This window comes from Chlorocebus sabaeus, chromosome 5 (genome assembly GCF_047675955.1).
Source record: "Chlorocebus sabaeus isolate Y175 chromosome 5, mChlSab1.0.hap1, whole genome shotgun sequence".
Taxonomy (NCBI): domain Eukaryota; kingdom Metazoa; phylum Chordata; class Mammalia; order Primates; family Cercopithecidae; genus Chlorocebus; species Chlorocebus sabaeus.
Window position 1 is genome coordinate 1,531,410 of NC_132908.1, and position 24,261 is coordinate 1,555,670.

At 56.9% G+C, this 24,261-nt stretch overlaps 2 protein-coding genes across 5 annotated transcripts in view; one reads left to right on the forward strand and one right to left on the reverse strand.

The window, feature by feature from the left end:
• Positions 1-24,261, reverse strand: part of IFT140 (intraflagellar transport 140) — a 105,252-nt gene that overhangs the window by 27,287 nt on the left and 53,704 nt on the right. The window lies entirely within an intron of this gene.
• TMEM204 (transmembrane protein 204) lies at positions 196-23,355 on the forward strand. Its single transcript, XM_007981396.3, has 3 exons — positions 196-1,186; positions 9,025-9,180; positions 22,559-23,355. Exons 1-3 carry the CDS (start codon positions 907-909, stop codon positions 22,801-22,803), a joined length of 681 nt encoding a protein of 226 aa, XP_007979587.1. The 5' UTR covers positions 196-906; the 3' UTR covers positions 22,804-23,355.

The window sequence follows — 24,261 nt, forward strand, 5'->3', positions numbered from 1 at the left end:
AGGCAACAGTCCCCCAGTACCCACCAGCCTCCAGGCCCCGGGGGCCACCAGGCTCAAAAGCAACAGGCGAGACAAGGGGTCTGGCCCGCGCCCGGCATCCCTGGCCTGTCCTCTGGGACAGGAAGGTGGGGAGGGGCAGCAGGGGGTGGGCCTGGAGCAGGGCCTCAGAAGTCTCCCGGCCTTTCCCATCAGGAAGCACATCCTGTTGGTGTCTGGCTGCCGCGGCAGGGCCGCTATTTGTTGCGGTTGGCTACGCCCTCCAGCTCACCAAAAACAGCCTCAAAAACAACCATTTCCTCTCTGCTGAGAGCCAGGGAAGGCGAGCTCCGTGCACACGGGCGTCCCTGCGGCAGCCACTCGCTTTCCAGGACCAGCCAACTGCCCTAGAGGCATCTGCACAGGGGCCCAGGCGGTAGAGAGGAGCTGTGAACCTGCTCCACGCTGGTCACCCTGCCTGGAGCCTGGTGCTCACGGCGGGCTGGTGCTAAGAAGCGTGGCCTGGGCTCGACTCCCACTGCTGCCGGCCTCCCGAGTGACTCTGTTTTCCACTGCTGCAGGCGAGAAGAGGCACGCACGGCGCAGGCCGGCCTCCGCTTCCCAGGAAGACGGCGCACTCCCGGCCCTGGGTTCTTGCTGCTGCCCACCCTCTCCTCCTTGGGATGGGCCCCGAGGCGAGCGGCTTCAGCACAGGCCTGGCCCTGCTCCAGGTGCAGGAAGGAGGATAAGGCCGGGCCGAGAGGCGGCTCACCTGGACCGGCCCATGGGCCTATGCCCGCGCCACCCCGAGGATGAGCGGTGATGTCCTCTAGCCACCCCTAGCAGCGTTGGCTCTCCCTGGACCCTGGACGTGAGGCTGCGGACTGGGACTTGGCTTTCTCCGGATAAGTGGCGGCACTGGCGACAGCGATGACTGTGCAGAGACTTGTGGCTGTGGCCGTGCTGGTGGCCCTGGTCTCACTCATCCTCAACAACGTGGCGGCCTTCACCTCCAACTGGGTGTGCCAGACGCTGGAGGATGGGCGCAGGCGCAGCGTGGGGCTGTGGAGGTCCTGCTGGCTGGTGGACAGGGCCCGGGGAGGGCTGAGCCCTGGGGCCAGGGCCAGCCAGGTGGACGCACGTGACTGTGAGGCGCTGGGCTGGGGCTCCGAGGCGGCCGGCTTCCAGGAGTCCCGAGGCACCGTCAAACGTAAGTCCACTTGTTTTCCTGATGCCTTCAGCGTGGCCGAGGCTCGAGGGCACACAGGAGACGCCAGGCGCGGACCTGGTGAGTGGGTGGGGAGGCCTGGCCCCTGCTCTGCCCCAAGCGTGGCCTCTGGACAGGCAGGAGCGGGCACTGGGTCTCCCAGGGAACCAGGCCCCACAGCCCCCTCTCCCTGGCCAGAGGTGGCCCCACACACCCCTCCTGCTCAGTGCAGAATCTGCCTCCAGCTCTTTTACACAGGAATTCATCTCAGGCATTTGGGTGGCCTTTCTGCAGTTACGCATAGTTAAGAGAGGAAGGCATTTTTTCAAATCAAATCAAGGAAAGGTATTTTTTCCTTGGTTGAAAACAATTATTATGGCTGGGCGCGGTGGCTCACGTCTGTAATCCTAGCACTTTGGGAGGCCGAGGCAAGAGGATTGCTTGAGGCCAAGAGTTCAAGACCAACCTAGCCAACATAGTAAGAGACTCTGTCTCTAAAAATTAAAAAAAAAAAAAAAATACTGTTTCTTTACTCATGAGTAAAATGAACAAGAAATGAGTAAAATAAACAGAAGTTTAAAAGTGCACGGGTGAGTTCTGGCTTTGTTCTCACAGTTGTTGGGGTCTTTGAGGCAGAGAGCGGCAGAAGGAGATCCCCAGGGATGGGTTTCAGATGGGACACTGGAAAGGAGACGGACACGGAGGCCGGGACACTCGGAAGGGGACAGGGATGCTGAGTGGTTGCAGAGGAGAGGAAGGGGCTCAGAATGATGCCACCACGCTGTGGGGTTTGAGTGGCAGGTGTGGGGCTGCATACATAGGAAGGCGCTTACAGCCACGGTCATCTCAGCAGTCATGGCCTGGGGACGCAAGTCTCCCAAAGGCCAACTCTCTAAAACTGCCGGCAAGGTTTTGACTCACAGACACCCCAGTCACTGCTGCAGAGCATCACAGGCTCAGGGTTGGACGCACCTTCTGCTCTGAAGACAATGCTGGTCTCCGAGGCAGTGCCTCTGCTCTAGGCTCTGGAGGGAGTCCCGGAGTCCTGGGGTAACACATACCACATGTGCCTCAACCACACAGCTCCATCCCCAACCTGCCGCACTCAGAACCCTCAGCGGGGAACATCATCCCCATTTCGCAGGCAAAGAAACCGAGGCTTTGCAGAAGCCATGTGGCTAGGATGAGGTCCCACGAGGGAATTCAACGCCCTTCTGTCCACTCGAAGGCCCTCAGCTGCGCCGCACAGCCTGGACTGGGCACCTCCTCTCACGTCTTTCACCAGCAGGGACCAACAGCCGTCTTTTAAAAAGATCAAAGCCTATGAATAACTTCAAAGCTTCTACCGGCTCTCAGAACCCAGTGTCTTATGGAAAGCCCGAGACTTGGGTCTCTGCGTGACTCAGGCCAGGCACCCTTCTTCCAGACTCTGCCTGCTCTGCTGAAGGAGCTGCAGCCCCGTGACTGTGCCGAGCCTCTCGCGGGGGCAGCGGTTTCGCAGGCCCTGGAGGTGGGGCCGGGTGTTCGTGTGCTTTGGGACCATCACTGGCATCCAGCCCACAGAGCACCCCCCACCGGCGGAGGGAGTTCCCTGCCGGCCCTTGGCTGCAGCTCCGCACCTCCAGGCCTCCTAACTGCTGCCACCAACACCCACATGTGGCCCAGGCAGCCCAGTCTCAGGGCAGTTGGGAGCCTTGGCGCCCCTCCCTGTTGCTACCTCTTGCATTCCTCCAGTCACAGGGCCGCGTGTAGCCTCTGGGGCGTTGTTTGCATCTGTCCCAGGTCCCCGGCTGTCCACTTGCTTAGGCCTGGTCACCTCAGGCCAGCAGGACACACGAGCCCCTCACAGAGCCCCCTGGACAGCCTCCTGCTCACCTGCCTGCATCTGCTGCTCCTCCCTGAGCCCTGGTCAGCCCCTTGGACAATATTTACAACATCCTCCTGCAACTTGTACGGCATCTGCAGGTGGCTGAGCCTCAGTGAACCTGAGCAGCGAAGGTTTGTCCACATGAGGGAAGCGTCACGGAAGCTCCTTGTGAACGAGACTCAGTTCAGGAAAAGGAACAGGCTCGATGGGTAACTTTTCTTTCATTTTTAAATTTATTTTGAGACGGAGTCTTGCTCTGTCACCCAGGCTGGAGTGCAGCCACCACATCCCCCAAGGCCCCAAGACAGGGACGCACCCAGCGTCTCCCTTGGCCATGCTGGTGTCTTCCTCCTGCCTCTCTCGCCTTCTCCTTCACCAACGTCCATCTGCACTGGTGCCCACCTCTCCAAGCCCACGTGCTGTTCTCCCACTCGGTGGCCCCTCTGTCCACACAGCCCAGCAACATTTGCTGCCCCCACTCACGTGCACCCATGTCCCCAACCTGGTAAGGGGCCGCTACCACCGCACATCAAGCCAGCCTTCCTGCAAAATCCTGCCCATAACGTAGGTGGGCCTGGAGGTAACCCTGGCGAGGGGCAGAAGCTCTAGCCTGGCCACCCCACTGAGTCCGGCCAGCTCCTAGCATCTTCCTTCATGCCTCGGCCAGTGTTCCTTGTAAAATCACCTAGCACGCATGATGGGCTGCGACCCTCTGTGCTGTGAGGCTGGGTGCTGGTTTGCTCACAATTCCATCCCGAGAACCAGTCTAGGGTCGGGGTGGGGCAGGCCAGGGAAGGCAACGTCACACCGCGTGTCGCCTCACACAGGCCAGGGAAGGCAACGTCACACCGCGTGTCGCCTCACACACGCCAGGAAAGGCAACGTCACACCGCGTGTCGCCTCACACACGCCAGGGAAGGCAACGTCACACCGCGTGTCTCCTCACACACGCCAGGGAAGGCAACGTCACACCGCGTGTCTCCTCACACACGCCAGGGAAGGCAACGTCACACCGCGTGTCTCCTCACACACGCCAGGGAAGGCAATGTCACACCCCGTGTCTCCTCACGCAGGCCAGGCCATCCTCAGGGTTTCTGGATGTCTCTGAGGTCCACGTGGATGTCTCCGGATGGCTCTGTGCCCCGAGGCCCTGCCCCATGGAACACACAGAGTCAAAATCATCCAGCGCTTGTCACTTGCAAACATCAGCAGGGGCCTGCCTGAGGGATGGGAGATGCGCCCCGGACATCCTGAACTCTGGTCAGGGCAAACAGGGCTGGGCCCAGGGCAGAGGGGCCTGGTCTCGACTTCATCCAGGTTCAGGCCCTCCTGTGCCCCTGCCTGGGGTGTTCTGTGGCCTGTGGTGAGTGGGACTTTCATTGCGGATCAGGGGCTGTCTTTCCCTGTGAGGAGCTTGGGGGACCAGGGAGGCCTGAGGTCCACCTCACAGGCCATATCCAGTGCGGGTCTCAATTTCTGCTCCTCACTTCGTCTCATTTTGGACATTTACTTCTTCGCTCTGTGTTTCGAGCGTTCCGTCAGGCATCTGCAACAAAGTGGCTTGGGAACAGATGACGGTATGATTGAATCTTGAGGCAGGTGAGCTGGAGCCTGGCGCTAAAGGGGAGCCCCACCCCTCTCTCCGGTGGCTCCACGTGTCTCCGTCACCATGCACGCCCTGCCACACATCAAACGGGCACATAAGACCCTGCCTGAGTACAGGTGGAGGACAGAGCTCCCGGGCTTCAACCCTGCTTGGCCAGGACCCAGATGAACCACGTTCTCACCAACATCTTTAAGTCAGAGGCTACCACGTGGGGCCACACACACAGGCAGCACCACAGGAACCCGTAACAACCCCGAGCTGTGAACGGCAGCTCTAAACAGCTTTCTTGGGGCAGGCGGGAGCATGGCTCAGACAGGAAGGCTCGGTCAGGAGTGCCTCCTTCCTCGCAGGGTGGTGGGTCTGTGGGTACTGCTGTGGTGAGCCACGCACCCTGGGGACTCGGAGGCTGCACAGTGGCTTGTGGGGCGTGGCTGCTGCACAGAGCCCCTGCCATGGTGTGTGGCACAGGGCTGTGTGCCTGGAGCTGCCAGGAAGGAAGGCTGGGAGGCCAGGGGCTGAGGGCGGGAGGACAGGTCAGGGGTGCGTCTGCACATGCCCAGCTCCCAGGAGCCTCGGTCACTCAGCCTCACCACGACTATGCGTGCAGCTGTGCCTGGTGCTCAGGCCCACCTCGGTCATGCCATTCTGGGCTATGCTCCTCCTGGGGCAGCCCTGTACCCCTCCTCCCCCTTCATTCCGGTCTTTCCTCCCCTCCACGGCAGAGCTCAGAGCCCTGGGCCAGGAATCTGAGCTGCTCCTCTCTCAAATATAACCTGCTTGATGTTTTAATGCCTCCCTCATTTCGCAATGTTTAGAGAAGCAGAGGCTTCTGGACGGAAATCATTGCCAAGACAGTTAAGATCAAAGATGGCACAGCACTGTGTCACAGATCCCGCTGGAAGGGGCCTCCAGAGCTCACACACATCCCTAATGCGTCGACAGGACGCCCTCAAAATGCAGGCCTCACTCTGGTCCCTGCAGGCTGCACATGGTCACTGGTCGGGGCTGGCTGTGGAGCCCGCGGGCGCAGTCAGGAAAGTCCTGCCAGTCGGCCGGGGCAGTGTCTGCCTGAGCCCTGGCTCCTGCTGGCCCCACCTGCAGAGGCCCTGGGGCAGGTAAGAAACCCAGGGCAAAGGCACCCCACACCTCAGGCCTCACCAAGCTGCACAGTGCCACGCCGCCCCTCACCTTGGGCCTCACCAAGTCGCACAGTACCAACACTGCCCCACACTTCAGGCCTCACCAAGCCACACGGTGCCAACGTCGCCCCACGCCTTGGGCCCCAGCAAGCCACACGGTACCACGCCACCCCACGCCTCAGGCCTCAGCAAGCCACATGGTGCCAATGTCACCCCACGCCTTGGGCCCCAGCAAGCCACACGGTACCACGCCACCCCACGCCTCCCCACGCCTCAGGCCTCAGCAAGCCACAAGGTACCACGCCACCCCACGCCACCCCATGCCTCAGGCCCCAGCAAGCCACACGGTACCATGCCACCCACGCCACCCCACGCCTCCCCACGCCTCAGGCCCCAGCAAGCCACATGGTGCCAACGCCACTCCACGCCTCAGGCCCCAGCAAGCCACACGGTGCCAACGTCGCCCCATGCCTTGGGCCCCAGCAAGCCACACAGTGCCAATGCCACCACACGCTTCAGGCCTCAGCAAGCCACACAGTGCCAGGTTGAGGTCAAGCACATCTCTGCCGTCCTCCGCCATTGCTCTGGGCTCTGCCCCTTCCTCCAAGCACTCTGGCCCCACGGCTGCCTGTGCCCACGCTGAGCCACATCCTCACCTGCTGCCAGGCTTTCCCACCCTCCCTACGGGGGACCCTTGGCCACCAGGCTGGCTCTCAGCCCCCACGTCTGTTTCTTCTTTTGAGAGAACCTTGCGGGAGTGCTATGGTTTCTAACTCTGCAGTTACTTTGAAGATGAAAGAACGTGAGCTCTCAGTTACGTGGCAGTGACGCTCACTGGGGCGTCTGTTTTGCTGCGAGAAAAATGAGTGAGGAGAAGCCGCTGCCGCTTCCCACTGCCCTGTCAGTGGTGCCCGCCTGTCCGCGGGCTGGCAGTGCGTTTGGCTCTCCCCCTTGCTGGCGGAAGGCTCATGGTGCCACGTACCAGCTGCTCAGACTCCTTAGCAGCCTGGGGGCCCCCGTGCCCCAGGGTCCTTCATGCCTCCACTTCCTGTGCAGTGCCCTCACACCCTGGAGGCCTCAGGGCTGGGGGTGCCGCCCAGGCTGTAGCGGGCACGCTGGAAAAGCCTGGCACCCAGGAAGGAGAGCTCCCTCCGCCCCAAGTGACAGGAGGGGATGCTGCGGAGGGAAGCAGCCTGAAATACAGTGGGTAGGATGGGGGCCCTCCGTGGCGAGGATCAGTGCGCCTCCAGGGACACCGCGATGCCGAAAGCCTAGACAGACCATCCCAGACACCAGCTCAGCCGGGAGCCAGGGTGGGATGTGAGTGCTGGGCAGCGCCCGGCCCAAGGGCCAGGTGGGAAGTAGATGCCTCGGCTCTGGAGCTTTGAGGTTATTCTGTGAATCCAGATTGCATTTCAATAAATGTTGAGGTTGAACCACGTGGAACTGCTAATACCCCCTACAGTGGTTCCAACGGATACTTCTAACCACGTAAACACTCGCGAAGTAAAGCAGCCCGCACCCCTTCCCCCACCCCGAGCCTTGATGCCAGCGTGCCTGCCCCGTGCATGCGTGAACCTTGACAGCCTCCCCTGCCGGGCTGGCTTCCCACAGGCACGCTCTGAGGAAGCAGCTTGAGGATCTCCCCATCCCCCTCTCAGCCTCCGCCCAGGACACACAGCAGTCACCCTAGAGGCCGGCACCTTCAGGACTCTTGGGAGATTCTGCTGCTCCCTCGATTCTGGTGTCTGTGATGGATGTGGGCACAGGGACCCGCTCCTGAGCGATTCGGGTGCCTGTGATGGATGCGGGCACAGGGACCCGCTCCTGAGCGATTCGGGTGCCTGTGATGGATGCGGGCACGGGGACCCGCTCCTGAGGGATTCTGGTGTCTGTGATGGATGCGGGCACGGGGACCCGCTCCTGAGGGATTCTGGTGTCTGTGATGGATGCGGGCACGGGGACCCGCTCCTGATTGGCGAGGCTGCTTCCCTCTTAGACTCCTGCATCAGTTACCTGAAGAGTGCCCTGAAATTTCAAGGCAAGCCGTTTAAAAAGGTGCAACAGTTTGCAACGACTTAGCTTTGGGAATTGAATTTCCCAAATATTGTTCAATCAAAAACAAGGCACGGCGATGACAGGCTGGGGACTCCGTGGGGCTGTTGTTTCACGTGCAGCCCCTGACTCTGGGCTGAGTGTCCATCAGCACACACACTGTTTGCTCTGCAGCACGTGGGGGCCTGGGAACACACTGCTTCACCATCACCTCATTTGGGCCTCTGTGTAAGGTTTTATTTGTGGGAGAACATTTCTCTGCTACAGAAATGTGACAAGCCCTGGTCCCCGAGGGCAACAAATGCACCTCCCTCTAAGATTCACCCACAGAAGGCTCCGTCTTCCCCTGACCACGCGTCCATATGCCCTGCCTGTCTGGCTCCTGCAACCAGGGTATAGGTGGGGGACAGAGAAGGCTAGGCGCAGACCTACTGTGAGTGGGGAAGCAGGTCCTGACTTTAGCCGCTGAGTGAAGGATTTGTGGCAGGAGGTGTATGGGGTGGGGGTGCCCGGGCCCCAGGGGGTGAGAGGGTCAGGTGGGGGGCACTGGTTCAGACCCACGTCCCTGCTCAGCTCCTTGCTGGTTATGAGGGGCCCAGATGAGCTGCTTCTCCTCGGGCCCAAGTCCCCAGCTGCTGGGAGGAGAAAACACAACCATGGGCCGCTTGGGTCGGGAAGCTGACCACGCAGGACAGCAGTCCTGAGGAGCCGGCCCCCCACGGAGGCTTCGGTCAGGCAGCACCCTTGTCTTGGATGCTGTGAGTTTAGTGAGGGGCCTGTGAGGCAGACAGGGAAGCCGGTGTCGCTGGTGGGGCTTCCCCTTCCCACCTCCACCCCTATGCTAGCGCCTTCAAGGGTCAAGTCAAGCAGAGAGGAACAGCAGTCTCAGGAAGACAGAAACAGCAGCGTAGCGTCCGTCCCTGCAGGAATACGACCACTGCAGCCAGGCCCGGCGGCTGGGATGCACCCTTCCGATCAGGAAGACATGGGACCCAGGGCTTGCAGGCAGGTGAGGGGGAGGGCGTGATGCTTCTAGAAGGCTCTGCCCAGAGGAGGCACGGCCCGTGCCGACTGTCCTTTCCAAGGCAAACAGACCATGAAAGTGGTGTGATGGCTGGCGTGGCCTCTGGAGCCCACCTGCGCTCACCACTATCTCTCTGTTCTTGGCCTACAGTGCAGTTTGACATGATGCGTGCCTGCAACCTGGTGGCCACGGCCGCGCTCACCGCAGGCCAGCTCACCTTCATCCTGGGGCTGGTGGGCCTACCCCTGCTGTCACCCGACGCCCCGTGCTGGGAGGAGGCCATGGCCGCCGCGTTCCAACTGGCAAGTAAGTACCCAGGTGGGCGGGGCCACCACGTCCTTGCCCCCTGTGGCCTTCTGGTGACACAGGAGGGTTCTGGGGCCTTGGGTGGCCTGGGGGAAGCTGCAGGCCGTACCTCTCAATGTGTGGCCACAGACCACTGAGAAGCCCCATGGGGCATCCTCCCTCTCCACAGGCTGCTGTGGGCAAGAATGATGAATGACAGAAGCACACGCAGGCCAAGGAGCAGGGAGGCTGCCACCACCTGGCGCAGCCTGGCGTGTCTGTCATGCCCTTTTCCACTTTAAAGGCCGAGGCGCTTTGCTTTCCTGAGTCTGTGGGGTCTGACTGCTGAGTGGCCCTTGTGCAGCCCACATGGGGTGGCCTGGATCCTGCCCCTTCCTCAATGCTGAGGCAGCTGGCGGGGAGCAGCCCCTGGGCAGAGGCAGCAGGGCCCATGCCTGGCCCCGCCCTGTGCCCCTTCCCAGCTAAGAGGCCTAGAGCAGGTCAGGCCTAGGGAGGCCAAGGCCTGTGCTCTGTTACAAACGCAGCTTCCTAGGACCCGCCTGGGGTCAATGCAGGCCCTTTCCGTGAGTGGGACAAGACAGAGTGAGGAGAACACGCTAGCACGTTCCACACAGCCTGAGCCGACGGTGAGGGGCCTGCACGAGCACACGCCATGTGCCTGGCTCGGACACAGATGCAGAAGGCAGGACCACCATGAGGACCCTGGTTTCCCCAAGCCACCATGCGAGTGGGGGAGGAGGCCTGGCCTTGCAGGCGAGGGGGCCATCGCTGCTCAGAGCCTCCTCTCAACGCTCTAGACCCAATGCCCTGGGACAGAGCTTGAGAAGACCTGGCGTCATAGAGGGTGACAGTGATGAGATCGTCGTAAATGACCTATGGAACGGTCCTGCGGCGTTCTAGACAAGTGGTGGAGCCACAGCAGTGTCCAGCCATGACCCCTAGCGACCCGAGGGGCTCTGCTGGTCTTCTGTGGCTGACTGAGAGGTGTGAGGACTGCAGGCACCTGGGGCAGGCTCAGGTCTCCTGCGCTCACTGGGACAGGTCAGCCTGGTGACCGCAGAGACAGGGACACAAAGAAAGCATGTCAGCCTGTGGCTGAGCGTGCCCAGCATGGAGCTGCCCATACATACCCTCCTCCTCCTCCTTGGGGCCAGTGCAGCATTCTGCAGGTTGCCCTGCAGCTCCCACAGAGGAAGTGGCAGGAAGTCCAGAGTGAATCATTCTAGGAATAATGATCCTGGGCCCTTATCTTTCTTAAGAAATGCAATTTCCAGAACGAGGCTGACAGACTGTGGGGGCAGGTATTCCTGCGCTGGAAAGTGCCCCGAGCGAGTCAGGCTGGGCTCTCTGGGCGCTATTAATAGCATGGTGTGATAGCATGGTGTGGCCCTGGACAAGTCACTTCCCCTGGTGGACAGGGCGGGAAGGGAGGGTGCCTCCAGGCTTCAGTGGAAGAGCACAGGGTGTGGAGCCCGGAACTGAAGCTGCGTCTTGTTTCCATTACCATCGACGGGGGGTTGGGCAGATTACTGAGCTAATATGAGCCTCTGCGTGCCCAATTTCGAAAAGGGTAATTTCTGCCCCCACCCAGCTGATTGTAAGAACGAACAAGACAGGGACGTGGGATGGAGGACTGACTCTGCCTCCCCCCCTCCTGCATGACTGCAGGGAAAACACGAGACTCTCAACGAGGTGCCCAGGCTAGGAAAGCTCCCGCGGGGCCCTCTGCCGACCCAAGGGCCATAAAACAGAGAAGTGGTTTTCCTGTCTCACTGAAATGGCCAATCTCTACCGCGTGCAGAGACTGGCAACCCCGTGGCTTAAAGAAGGAAATGGAAGATTTTGAAAATGTAATTGGAAATGCTGGGTCAGAATAAAGATATTTTAGTGGCATACAGAAAGCAAAAGCAATAGTTTTTGATTCTGAAAATAACTCCTTCGAGTAGGATAACCCAATGGATCACTACATTTCTTTTCTTTTTTTTTTTTTTTGAGATGGAGTCTTGCTTTGTCGCCCAGGCTGGAGTGCAGTGGCGCAATCTCTGCTCACTGAAACCTCTGCCTCCTGGGTTCAAGCGATTCTCCTGCCTCAGCCTCCCGTGTAGCTGGGATTACAGGCATGCGCCACCATGCCCTGCTAATTTTTGTGTTTTTAGTAGAGACTGGGTTTCACCATGTTGGTCTGGCTGGTCTCGAACTCCTGACCTCAGGTGATCCACCTGCCTCAGCCTCCCAAAGTGCTGGAATTACAGACGTGTGCCACTGCGCCCAGCCAGATCACTGCACTTCTTTTTCTTTTTTCTCTTTTTTTGAGATGGAGTCTCTGTCGCCCAGGCTGGAGTGCAGTGGCGTGATCTCGGCTCACTGTAAGCTCCCCTCCCGGGTTCACGCCATTCTCCTGCCTCAGCCTCCTGAGTAGCTGGGACTACAGGCACCTGCCACCTCGCCTGGCTAATTTTTTGTATTTTTTGGTAGAGACGGGGTTTCACCCTGTTAGCCAGGATGGTCTCGATCTCCTGACCTCGTGATCCGCCCGCCTCGGCCTCTCAAAGTGCTGGGATTACAGGCGTGAGCCACTGTGCCCGGCCCAGATCACTGCATTTCTTGAAAGTCTTGTTTAGAATTATTAGGACTACTGTGGATTTGCCATGTCGAAAATGACAGCTTACTTCCTACAAAATCTTATTTCAGGACAAGATAGTGTTTCCAAATTTATTTTAAAAACTCACACATGGGGGCAAGCAGCCTGACGGGCCACACTGAGCTGCCCTGCAGCACTCCCGGGGGGACGGGCTGGAGGCTTTCGCAGGCCTGTCCTGGTCAGGAGGGGTGGTGGCGGGGAGGGACTGTGCTCCAGCACAACTTCTGACAAGGTTGGACCAGGCTCTGTTCAACAACCGCCAGAACAGCGGGCACCAGGGCGAGGGCCAGCAGCACCGAGAGGGCCCTTGGTGTTCTGGCGGCTTCTCTTGTCCCCACAGGCTGCCTCTCCCCCTCAGTGTCCAACCATCACCCCTAACGGGTCTGTTTTGCCCAAAAAGGAAATGCATTTTGGCCCTGTTTAGACTTGTTTCATTGACAAACAGGACAGAGAGTAGCTATGTGCCTTTCTTCTATCATGCTGCTAATTTTAGAGTCGGGTTTTTTTCCTGTGCTCGCGTCTGTTTTAAACAGTCAGGGAGAGACTGAAGGGCGCCAGGATGTCCTGTCACAGGACAAGGAAACGCCTGCTATTACCTGTTATGCAAGTGAACCTCGATCTCAGGGCTTGGCAGAGGTGGGGCGGGCAGTGAGGAGAGAAGATGCTCATGAAAGGAGGAAAAGTACATGGAATAATGGGGAGGCTGGAACACCCTCAAAAGCCAGAGTGCAACACACTGAAAGGAGGGCTGCTCGTCAGCTCGAGAGAGAGGTGACAGGGCCTGTGCTTTTGCTCTCACTCCATAAATGTTTCTGGGCCCAGTGCCATGCTCAGCCTGACGCCTGGGTCTGCAAAGGGACCACCCTCCTCGCCCCTCAAGGCTCCCTCTTTCCTGCTCTGACACCCAGAGAGAGCAGCTGAGGGAACCCACTGTCCTGGCTTGGTGGCCACCACTCTTAGCATTCTATTCAGAGCTTGTGTTCTGCTCACTCCACAGACCCCTTGATTCTCCCCCTTCCCTGCACTGCACCTCTGTTCTTTCACGGTCTGTGGTCTTGTTGATTTGTGCAGATAGGCACGGGCAGAGAGGGTAAAGAGTATTGAAGGGGGTCAGGGCAAGTGGCCAATGGAAGGTAAAAGGTCATTACGGCCTCTGATGGCTGCGGCCACGGCGTGACCCTGGCACCTGATGCCTGAGCAGCACAAGGCTGAGGGCGACTTCTGCAGGCAGCCTAGGCTGGGAGGCTCCCTGGCACAGTCAGGTACCTGAGGATGCCCCGAGCCCTCAGGTGTTTCCCGGCTGGAGCGCTGGCTGGTTCTGCGGGATCCCAGAGCAGGTGGTCTGGATTCTGCTCCTGGCTCTGCCCCTGGTCAGCCGTGAGTCCCTGGATGAGCCCCCCTTCCCCTGGTGTGATCTGTGCAGTGGAGAGTGACCACTCCAGCCCACAGATGTGCCGTCGTCAGCAATGCTCGCAGCTGTTACTCCAGCGTCTCTCTGAAGCCCTGCTGGGTAACATGCACGCTGAGAAGCTTCAGGCCCGAAGCGCAGCCCACATGCTCCCTGGTGCAACACCTGTGATCCCCACCTAGGCCTGTCCCCCTCCGGGGGGCAAACTGCCCTCTTGGCAAGAACGCCGCCAGGATCCATTCATGGAGCAGGGCCCTCCCGCCCGCAGCTCTGGCTTTCACACGGGGCCTGGGCCTCAGGGTCTGCTGTCCTGTCCTGTCCTGTCCTGAGCCTGAAGAGAACACTTTTCGGTGGTTCGATCTAGCGGCCCTGCAGAGCTCTGTACTTGGGTTGAGCTGTATCTTCAAAGGGTAACTCCTCAGCCATCGCTGGAGCCCCAGAGCAGCTGCTGCCTTACCAGGGCCAGCATGAGGAGGTCGTGGCCACACATTGGGGTCAAGCCAGTGAAGTCCCCACCGTCCCCTAGTTGGTGCTCACATGACACTCCCTGCATCCGTGTGGGAACCTGTGGCTTCTCTGCTGTAAGTATGCTGGGCTTAGCTGGGTTTCTCCGTGTTTTGTTGCCAGAGAGATGGGTGTGACGCCGAAGGCTTCTCGCCTGCTGCTTCCTCGAAACAATCCCTCTTCCCCCCGACTCCGCATTACCTTGTAATTTGTATAAATGACTTCCAATCCTTTTTGGAAAATGGTGGCATATAACCCCAAATTCCCCGAACATGACATCGGGGCACCAGAAGGACACTAGAAAGGGCACCCTGGACGGCACTGGTCCGTCCCGATGCCCCGTGACATGCTGAGAAGCTGCCGTGTAGAAGTCAGCTGTTGGTGTTTTATTCTGAACTGCCTTCACAATGGCATTGAGGTTTTCCTGGAGACATTGACTTTATCAGTCCTTAAATGATCAGCAGGGTTGATAGTCACTCACTGACCTGGAATCCTGCTCGCTGGTGAGAAAGTCTGCTGTTTTCCTAGACTTGGGAATCTTCTCGTGGAAATATACACTTTCTTGTTATTTACGATAACCTGGTTCTTTGTTTGGTCAGGATTATTTATTTATTTGAGACAGGGTCTCACTCCGATGCCCAGCCTGGAGTTCAGTGGTGCAATCTGGGTTCAATATAAGTTCCGCCTTCCAGGTTCAAGTGGTTCTCCTGCCTCAGCCTCCCAATTAGCTGGGACTACAGGCATGAGCCACCATGACCAGCTAATTTTGTATTTTTGGTAGAGATGGGGTTTCACCATGTTGGCCAGGCTGTTCTCGAACTCCTGACCTCAGGTGATCCACCCACCTCGGCCTCCCACCGTGCTGGGATTACAGGCATGAGTCACTGCACCTGGCAAATCATCTATTTATTTCTTTTTTTTTTTTTTTTTTTTTTTTTTTTGAGACGGAGTCTCGCTCTGTCGCCCAGGCTGGAGTGCAGTGGCCGGATCTCAGCTCACTGCAAGCTCCGCCTCCCGGGTTTACATCATTCTCCTGCCTCAGCCTCCCGAGTAGCTGGGACTACAGGCGCCCACCACCATGCCCGGCTAGTTTTTTTGTATTTTTTAGTAGAGACGGGGTTTCACCGTGTTAGCCAGGATGGTCTCAATCTCCTGACCTCGTGAACCACCCGTCTCGGCCTCCCAAAGTGCTGGGATCTATTTATTTCTTAAAGCATACATGGGGTCTTGCCATGTTGCCCAGGCTGGTCTCACACGCCTGGGCTCAAGTGATCCTCCTGTTTCTCAAAGTGCTAGGATGAAGGCGTGGGCCACTGCAATCAGCCTGGTCTGGATAGCTCACTTGCCTGTCTTTGGTGCCCACTCCCCAGGCATCAGTTTGTGTCTCCTTCATCTCTTCTTTCTCTTCCAACTGCGGCTGTTGAGAGCTTTGGAGCCTCTCGTTCTTCCCTCCCAGGGCCTCTCCCTCTAGAGAGGATCGTTTGGGTCACCATCATCTTGTTGCTCACAGGTGGGAAACACCAGCCCCCACCAAGGCCTTGAGATGGCCAGGCAGCCGTCTGCTCCACAGATTCTCTTTACAGCCAAGCGCACCCAGTTTGCTAGCTCTGCAGCTGTCCGAGGAGCATCAGGGGTCAGCCCCGGGGCCTTTCCACTCTGCCACCTGGGTGCCTGTGTGACAGCCATTCCAAAAGGAAGGCCTGTGACAGAAGCTGAAGCTCTAAGAAGCCGCAGGAAGGAAGGGAGAGGGGAAAGGCTGGCTGGGCCACGGAGCTGTAATTCACACCATCCGGGCGGCTCACAGGAAGAGGCTGTTTGCTTTGGCAACACAACTTCATGAAATGGAATTGATTCCACGGGCAGAATTTCGTGTTTGCTAAAACTCTTCCCTTACGTTTGTTTCTAGACAAACTGATGAACATCATTGAAAAGTTTTGGGGGGAAAATTCTTCAGGAAACAGGACAGTGAGGAGAGAGGGAATCTTAGTATAAAGACGGTGTGAGAAAGGAAAACTCAAAGGTTTAGGGCCAGCCCCAGCCCTGTCTCCTTCCACCCCTTCCTATCCCCCCAACGTGGGGAAGTGGAAAGGACAGCAGTAAAAGGCTAACTTGACTTCGGAACAGCATCCACAGCACAGTGTGATTATGCAGCTGACTCAGTCACCTTCTTACCAGCGTCTGGAGGCCAAGGTTAGAGCAGCGCAGTGAGGAGGTGTGTGGCTACAGGCGCCTCTGCATTTCCGTGTACTTGTTAGCTTTTTACTGCTGACATGTGGAACACACGGAAGGTTCCCTCATGCCAAGCACCTGTTCGTGACATAAACCTTTCTCCGTCAGGGTAGGATCTGGACCACCGTCCTCCGCAGGAGCCACCGGCGGTCTCCAGCAGTGGTGCCCCTGCCTGCTCTGGTGCTAGGACGAGGGCAATGTCCCCTTTTCACAGCATGCCTAGGGCTGCTCAGGTTTGTGAGGTCTGGGGCCTGGTGGTGCCTCCGGGTCTCATTGGTGTCTGAGAACACTGTTCTAACCTTACAAACCCCTCTCTATCTAGATGTGCTCTAAACGGAACCAAAGACAAACAAAAGCCGACACTGGTCTTCACATAGAAGTCAAGTAAATGCAAAATTTTAGCCTTTTTTTGACACAAGGTACAGACCTAGAATTTTCCCTTCTGCTTCTGTGGTGATAAAAATGCCAAGTAAGCTCCAGCCCTGGAGCTGTGCCACCAGCAAGCAAAGCACAGCTCCCAGAACGTGGCTCCCAGAACTCGACTCGTAGAACACAGCTCCCAGAACGCGGCTCCCAGAACTGGACTCCCAGAACGTGGCTCCCACCAGCGAGCAAAGTGCGATTCCCAGAACGCCGCTCCCAGAACTGGACTCCCAGAACACGGCTCCAGACGTACCTTGGGTGCTTTTCTTTCTTTTTTTTATTTTTATTTTTATTTTTAGACGGAGTTTCGCTCTTGTTGCCCAGGCTGGAGTGCGGTGGCACAGTCTCGGCTCACTGTAAGCTCCACCTCCCGGATTCAAGCGATTCTCCTGCCTCAGCCTCTTGAGTAGCTGGGATTACAGGCGCCCGCCACCATGCCTGGCTAATTTTTGTACCTTTAGTAGAGATGGGGTTTCACCATGTTGGCCAGGCTGGTCTGGAACTCCTGACCTCAGGTGATCCACCGCCTCGGCCTCCCTAAGTGGTAGGATTATAGGTGTCAGGCACGGCGCCGGCCACTTGTTGCTAGAGTTTCAAGAAACAGCTTTCTAGACTCATGACTCTGGGGTGGGGCCTGCCTGCTCCCTCCTGCTTTGTGATGGTCCCTGCCTGTTAGGCTTGTTGTTTACACCTGATCTGCCACTTTACTTTTCCACTCACACTTTTAGGATGTGGGGGCCATGTCCAGGTCGTGTGTGGACATGTGAACTCATACTTCTTTAATCAGTTTATCTATATTCTGGGTCTTTTCTTCTTTTTCTTCTTCCCTTTTTTGTCTCCCAGGCTGAGTACAGTGGTGCGATCACAGCTCACTGTGGACTCGACCTCCTGGGCTCAGCCTCCTGAATAGCTGAGGCTATAGGTATGCACCACCATGCCTGGCTAATTATTTGTATTTTTTTGTAGAGGCAGGGTCTCACTATGCTGCCCAGGCTGGTCTCAAACTCCTGGGCTCAAGCAATCTGTCCACCTTGGCCTCCCAAAGTGCTAGGATTACAGGCTTGAGCCACTGCCCCCAGCCCCTTGGTCTTATATATTTAGAAACAGTGTTCTTGGAAGCAGACAGATGTTCTGAGGCCTGAGTGTGTGTTTATGGTGAGCAACACAGCCAGTCATGGGCAGAGAGGGCATACATGGATTAGAATGCTCTACCCACTCTAATGCTCTAAACAACGCATTTTTAAAAGCGATGACACTGATCTTAAGAAAATAAGTAAAACTCCATTGTTACAAAAAGCACTTAAAGTAAATAACAATAAAACAACAGTTCAGGAAGCAGCCTGGGACGCTGGCCAGTGCCAGGCAGGCAGAGGGGCTTTGCAGGTGGGCCTTGAGGGACCGGACACCTCAGGGCTGGGACGGCGCCACAGCTGGAGCCCCCGGCGGGCCACCTCAGGGGCAGGAGGCCGCACTCGGTCCCGCCGCCCGCTCTGTGGTTTCCTCCACGGTTTGGTCTTTCTGCTTTTAACTGAGAGTCTGGAGAGCCTTCCCCACAAGCTTGACTCTCCAGGTAGGGCAAGGCCCTGCCAGATGCCACCCTCTGGGGTCAACGAGATTAATGACTTCCCCATCTCTCTAAAAGGAATGCCAGTCCCCCAAGGACAAGTCAAGAGCGCCCTGGCCGTCTCTGTGGCTGATGCTAACCCTAGTGTGGTCCCCAGCATGCCAGTGGCGGCTGAACAGGCCTGTTAAGTACAGGGCCACGTAGACAATGCCAGCGGGTCCTTGGGAATCATAGTGCCCCTCCATGAGCATTCGAAGGCACCAGTGTAGCGGCATCCACGTGATCTGACCAAAGGGTCCTGTCCCTCTGAGGGGTGTTGGTCACTAAAATGACAAGGCTGCTGTCCCTCCTTGCCTTTCCCGCAAGTCCACACTGCATTCTATTCTGTTTCATGTCTACTTTGATTTCCTCAAATGATTCACTCAACAAGTAATTGTGGAGTGACTCCTGGGAAGCTGTGGTCAATGATGGGGCAAGTTCTGGCCCCAGGGAGCCTGCCCTATGGCGGGGGACAGCGGCCAGAGCTACCTATGAGTAAAGACACGATGACAACAGCTGGCGGGGGGGCAGGTGCAACTCTAAGCTGAGGCCCGAAGGATCAGAAGCAGGAGGGGCCCCTCCTCCCTGGGGCCAGTCAAGCCGGGGACAGTGGCGCAAGGAGAAGCCCAGAGTAGGTGGACCTGGTGACTCAGAGGGGTGGAAAGGGCCAGTGTGACCACAGGTGGCAGAGGGGCAGCCGCAGGTATCAGGGGAGATACTAAGGCAATGGGAACCACAAGGGTGCTGAGTGCTGGGGAGATAGGATGCGAGTTTGATAAAGATCAGGATGCAGCGGTAGAGGGAGGGCCGCCCGCATCAATGTCCCCAGCAAGGTCACCCAGCACAGCCGCAGACACTTTGAAACACCCAGCACATCCCTCACTGTCGAACCCAACGTTGGGACATGCTTGTTCATGGAAGAGCCTAAGATCTGCGGCACTTCAATCTTCTACTGTGCTTTGTTGGGAGCTACCTGTACAAAGGAGGCCACACCACACGCGCATGGTCCAGCAGACCCGGCAAGATCAACTCTGCGGGGCCTCCTCCCCAGGCTGGTTGCCCCATGTTTCCTTAGAGCTTTCTTCCCGAGGTTGTCCTAGAAAGCCGCTGTGAAGCCGAGCTGTGCACTCAGAAGCCTCCCGGGTGTGTCCCTGGTGATGTCCCCGGGCCTCCCCCTGGTGGTGTGTGGCCCACGCCATCCCCCTGCACACCCCTCCTCCCCACTGGACCACTGTCTAATGCTGGGCCGTCCAGAGCACGTCTGTCCCTGGGGTGTGTGCTCTGAGGGCGGCTGACCCAGGGCCTCACCATGCTGAGCTTTGTCTGCTCGCCCTCCCGGGAGTAGGGCTGTGGGTCCCACGGCAGCAGCGGCTTCCAGAGCAGCCAGCGCCAGTGCAGTCCTGGGCGAGGGCAGCCCCTCTGCTCGCAGCCGCACCAGTCGGTGCTTCTCCCTTTCTCATTTTGCTCAGTCCAGGAAGTGAGTGCATCTTATCCATTCCAAAAGCCTTAGGGTCAGCCCTCCGGATTGAGTTCTCATCCCTCACACTTCTTCAATGATGGTACCTCCAGGTCCCCTCTATATGGAAACTGACCCCCACGACAACCACAGACGGTGAGGGAGGTTGACCCTGGAAGCTATGGGGGGCCCAATCCCTTTCCACTGTTCCATTGGATGAATGATGTGTGGAACTGGAGGCCACATAGATTTTAAACATGTTTCTGTAACACCCGCAAGTAGAAAGGAAGCCTGGTAAGGGGGAGAAACAGGCTCTGGCCACGGTGGGCTGGAGCCTGATGAAGGCCAGCAGCTGCAGGCATAACCTCTTTCCGCCCTCCAGCATCGCCCCCTGCTGGGCCGGGACTCTCCCCAAGGCTCCCACTGCCCCTGCCAAGAGCGCCCCACCCTTCCCGCTCGCCTCTGTCCCAGGTGTCCTGAGCTCTCCACTGTGCGTGCCCTGCCTCCAGGGCCACCTCCCCTGAGCCCCGACGCAAGCACAACCCATCCCCCACTGGCAGAAAGTGCCAGACACTGTGAACATGGGAGGACAAAGTGCTCTCCTTTTCATCACACACAACACAGGCTCATTCCTTCACCCCGGTAACACAAGCACTGATACCACACGATCGTGAGCAGAGGGCATATTCCACACTGGTAGAAATGCCAGAAGTTTCCTTTGTTAGTTTTCATTACAAATAGAATGCTTTTCTTTTTTTTTTTTGAAAGGGAGTCTTGCTCTGTCACCTCCCGGGCTGGAGTGCAGTGGCCAGATCTCAGCTCACTGTAATGTCTGCCTCCTGGGTTCAAGCAATTCTCTGCCTCAGTCTCCTGAGTAGCCGGGACTACAGGCAGGTGCCACCATGCCTCGCTAATTTTTTTTTTTTTTGTATTTTTAGTAGAGATGGGGTTTCACCATCTTGGCCAGGCCGGTCTTGAACTCCTGACCTTGTGATCCACCCGTCTCAGCCTCCCAAAGTGCTGAGATTACAGGCGTGAGCCACTGTGCCTTGTCTAGAATGTTATTTTTAATAAAACAGAAGTATCCAGGAGCTACCTATGTATAAAAAGCTCCATGAAGTAGTATAAAGAATGAACACAGAAACCAGTCACTGTCATTGTTCAGGACAAAATGGAGATAGATAAATGCTTAATTCATACTTTCTGGAGGGTACAGTGATGATGAGAAGATAATGCTTGTGTTTTTAGGAAAAACAAGGCTGGTTACCCATCTCTCGCTGTCTCTCCTTCCCTACGCCTCTGTCTCTGTCTCTCTCTGTCTCCATCTGTCTCTGTGTCTGTCTCTCTGTATCTCTCTTGCTCTCTGTCTCTCTGTGTCTCCATCTCTGTCTCTCTGTGTCTCTGTCCCTGTGTCTGTTTCTCTCCCGTCCTCTCTCGATGCTGGGGCCACACAGGGCAGGACATGATTTGGTTTCCTGAGGAATGCAGGGGAGGCGGTTGGGAGTGGAGAGACTGGCGTGAACAGACGCACAGGTGTCAACATGCAGGCCAGGTGGAGGGACAGCAGTGGGGCTCGGCATGGCCAGAGCCTGGGGAGAAACATGGACAAGTCCCCCGTGGGCAAGAGGGGCTGGGGAGTTTAATCTGGACCAGTGTGAGTTAGAGAGAGTCTCTGGCACTTTGGCTACAAGAAACAGACCCACTCAGGTCACTGGGACAGACGGAGGGGTGCTGGGTGGGCAGAAGTGGGACTGGGGCTAAAGGCTGGCTGGAGGCCCCATGGCCTCCAGGACAATCTGTGGCCACGTCCCCGTGGCTGTAGGCGATGAGGAGGGGCAGGGGCACATGGATGGCTCTCCATCCCAGAGCCTATGTTTCCAGCTGGATTAGGACACCCAGCTCCATCGGTGAAGCCACAGTATCCTGTTATCCTAGTTGGCAGATTCCAGGCATGAAACCCTGATTTTCCTGTTGTAAGAACTAAAAAAGTCTGTGGAGCTCCTTAAAGATAAAAATATAAGTGACTGTGGTATCAGCAACTAACTAGACGTGAACAAGCTGAGCCAACCGAGGGTTGTTCATGGCCCACCTCTCCTTCTCTGGTTTCAGGCTCTGGAAAGAGGGGAAAGCATGGAAGGAAAATCCGCCAGGCAGGAGGGAGGGTCTAGAACGAGAAGCACTGACTTTGAGGGAAGACACCAGATATAGCCAAGGAGCCCTAGACAAGGCACTGGCCCCATCTCTGCCCTGCCTGAGCCGCAGATTCCAGGCCATCTGCAGTTCCCAAAGCAAAGGCCAAGAGCGAGAAACTGTCAGGAGCACAGCTCTGGGCGCGATGAGCACCAAACTGACCTGTTTCCAGATAAGACTTAGAAAATATCTTTTTACTTCCACTTTAAACGAATTAAGCATTTACAAAAGTCAGAGATGGATTTAACATAAAATTAGTGCTGAGTTTGGGGGGTTAGGAAAGGCCCCCAAGTTGGTGTTGCAAGCATCAGTGCCGACCTGAAGGAAAGGTCACAGGAGCAGCATGCCGGGACAGAATTAAGCAGACACACACCACCCCTCCACAGCCGCTAGAGCCTAAAGTCCTAGAAGCCACAAAAGGGCTAATACAAGGTGGCTCAGGCTGGGCGCGGTGGCTCACGCCTGTAATCCCAGCACTTTGGGAGGCCGAGACAGGCGGATCACGAGGTCAGGATATCGAGACCATCCTGGCTAACATGGTGAAACCCCGTCTCTACTAAAAATACAAAAAAAGTAGCTGGGCATGGTGGCGGGCACCTGTAGTCCCAGCTACTCGGGAGGCTGAGGCAAGAGCATGGTGTGAACCCAGGAGGCAGAGGTTGCAGTGAGCCGAGATCGCGCCACTGCACTCCAGCCTGGGTGACAGAGCGAGACTCCATCTCAAAAAAACAAAAAACAAAAAACAAAAAACAAGGTGGCTCAACACTGGGGCGGCTGCCCCGTAAAGCAAGAACCTGCTTTAGGACAGAGGACTGGGGAAGGGCAAAGCAGGCTGGAACCCACTCTAGGACAGAGGGCTGGGGAAGAAGTGGAACCTGCCTTCCTCTCAGATAAGGCCTCTCAACCCTTCTCTCTCATCTGCAGGTTTTGTCCTGGTTATAGGGCTGGTGACTTTCTACAGAATTGGCCCATACACCAACCTGTCCTGGTCCTGCTACCTGAACATTGGTGCCTGCCTTCTGGCCACACTGGCGGCAGCCATGCTCATCTGGAACATTCTCCACAAGAGGGAGGACTGCATGGCGCCCCGAGTGATTGTCATCAGCCGCTCCCTGACGGCGCGCTTTCGCCGTGGGCTGGACAATGACTACGTGGAGTCACCATGCTGAGTTGCCCTTCTCAGGACTCCATCGACACGGACCTGCTATCATGGAAAGCCTGGAAGCCAAGGGACTCCACCACCAAGTCACTTCCCCTGCTTGTGCAGAGGCACGGGATGAGTCTGGGTGACCTCTGTGCCATGCGTGCGAGACGCGCGTGTGTTTACTGTTATGTCGGTCATATGTCTATACGTGCTGTGGGCCAACCTCATTTGCCTCCAGCTTTCCTGGTTAGCGCAATGCGGCTCCATGGCCACATGCGCTTTAGGGTGGAGGCTGGAAGCTGAGACACAGGTTAGGTGGTGTGAGGCTGCCCTGCGCTCTGCTTTGCTTTGGGATTAATTTATTCTGCATCTGCTGAGAGGGGCACCCCAGTCATGTCTTACACTTTGTAAAGCAGACCAACAAGGAAAATTTTCTTAAAATATTCACAATATTCCTTGAGTGAGTCAGAATCTTTAGCCGGCTAGTGATGGTTTCAGACAGAATTGTGTTTGTGCCTGTTTTGCTCGGTTCCTTTCCTAAGTTAAATAAATGCAAGTCTCTGAAATCTGTCTATAACTTGTGTTCTATCCATCTATACTGCGACATGGCTGAAAAACATTTGATCCACTTTTCTGTGATTTTTTGGGGGCTCACACTAAGGATCAAAACGACCTTTTCAGAGACCCCGTAGGCATACACACCCTTATCCACACTTCTGTTCAACCAAGTCTCAGAAGCCCAAGTCCTTACAGACTCTCTGATCAACAACTGGTAGAATAAAAGCGAAGGAGTCTATTTGCTTAAAAATCTTCAGCCAGGCTGGGCGTGATGGCTCACACCTGTAATCCAGCACTTTGGGAGACCGAGGCGGGTGGATCATGAGGTCAGGAGTTCGAGATCAGCCTGGTCTGAACATAGTGAAACCCTGTCTCTACTGAAAATATGAAAAAAAATTAACCAGGCATGGTGGTGACTGCCTGTAGTCCCAGCCATCCGGGAGGCTGAGGCAGGAAAATCGCTTGAACCCGGGAGGTGGAGCTTGCAGTGAGCCGAGATCACGTCACTACACTCTAGCCTGGGCAACACAGCGAGACTCTGTCTCAAAAAACAAAAACAAAAACAAGAAAACTTTAGCCTATCTTTAGTGAAATGCTTGGTGGGCTACAAAATGCCTGCATGATGCTTCTCTGGGTCCAAACAACCCCGTGTCCTAAATCTGTTAAGAGAGGAACAAGTCGTAAGTCCTTGAGTTGGACAGAAAACATCTAACATCTGCATCTGAGGGGTCAAAACTGGCCCACAACCCCCAGAACCCAGAACCCAAGGCTGCCTGGCCACACTGCAACCAGGGCTGCAACCACAGTCCCGGTGCCTGGCCTGGTGCCTCCTCTGCCTGGGTGCGGCACTGCCTGGCCCCATGGCCACCTGAAGGCAGAGCTCCCTGCTGGCATTGGCCGGAAGGAGAAACTGCTGCGATGTGTG

Coding starts and splice junctions, on each gene's coding strand:
- TMEM204 (XM_007981396.3), top strand. CDS start 907: ATGACTGTGCAGAGACTTGTGGCTGTGGCCGTGCTGGTGGCCCTGGTC. Junction 1,187..9,024: donor GTCCCGAGGCACCGTCAAAC/GTAAGTCCACTT, acceptor CTTGGCCTACAG/TGCAGTTTGACATGATGCGT. Junction 9,181..22,558: donor CGCCGCGTTCCAACTGGCAA/GTAAGTACCCAG, acceptor TCTCATCTGCAG/GTTTTGTCCTGGTTATAGGG.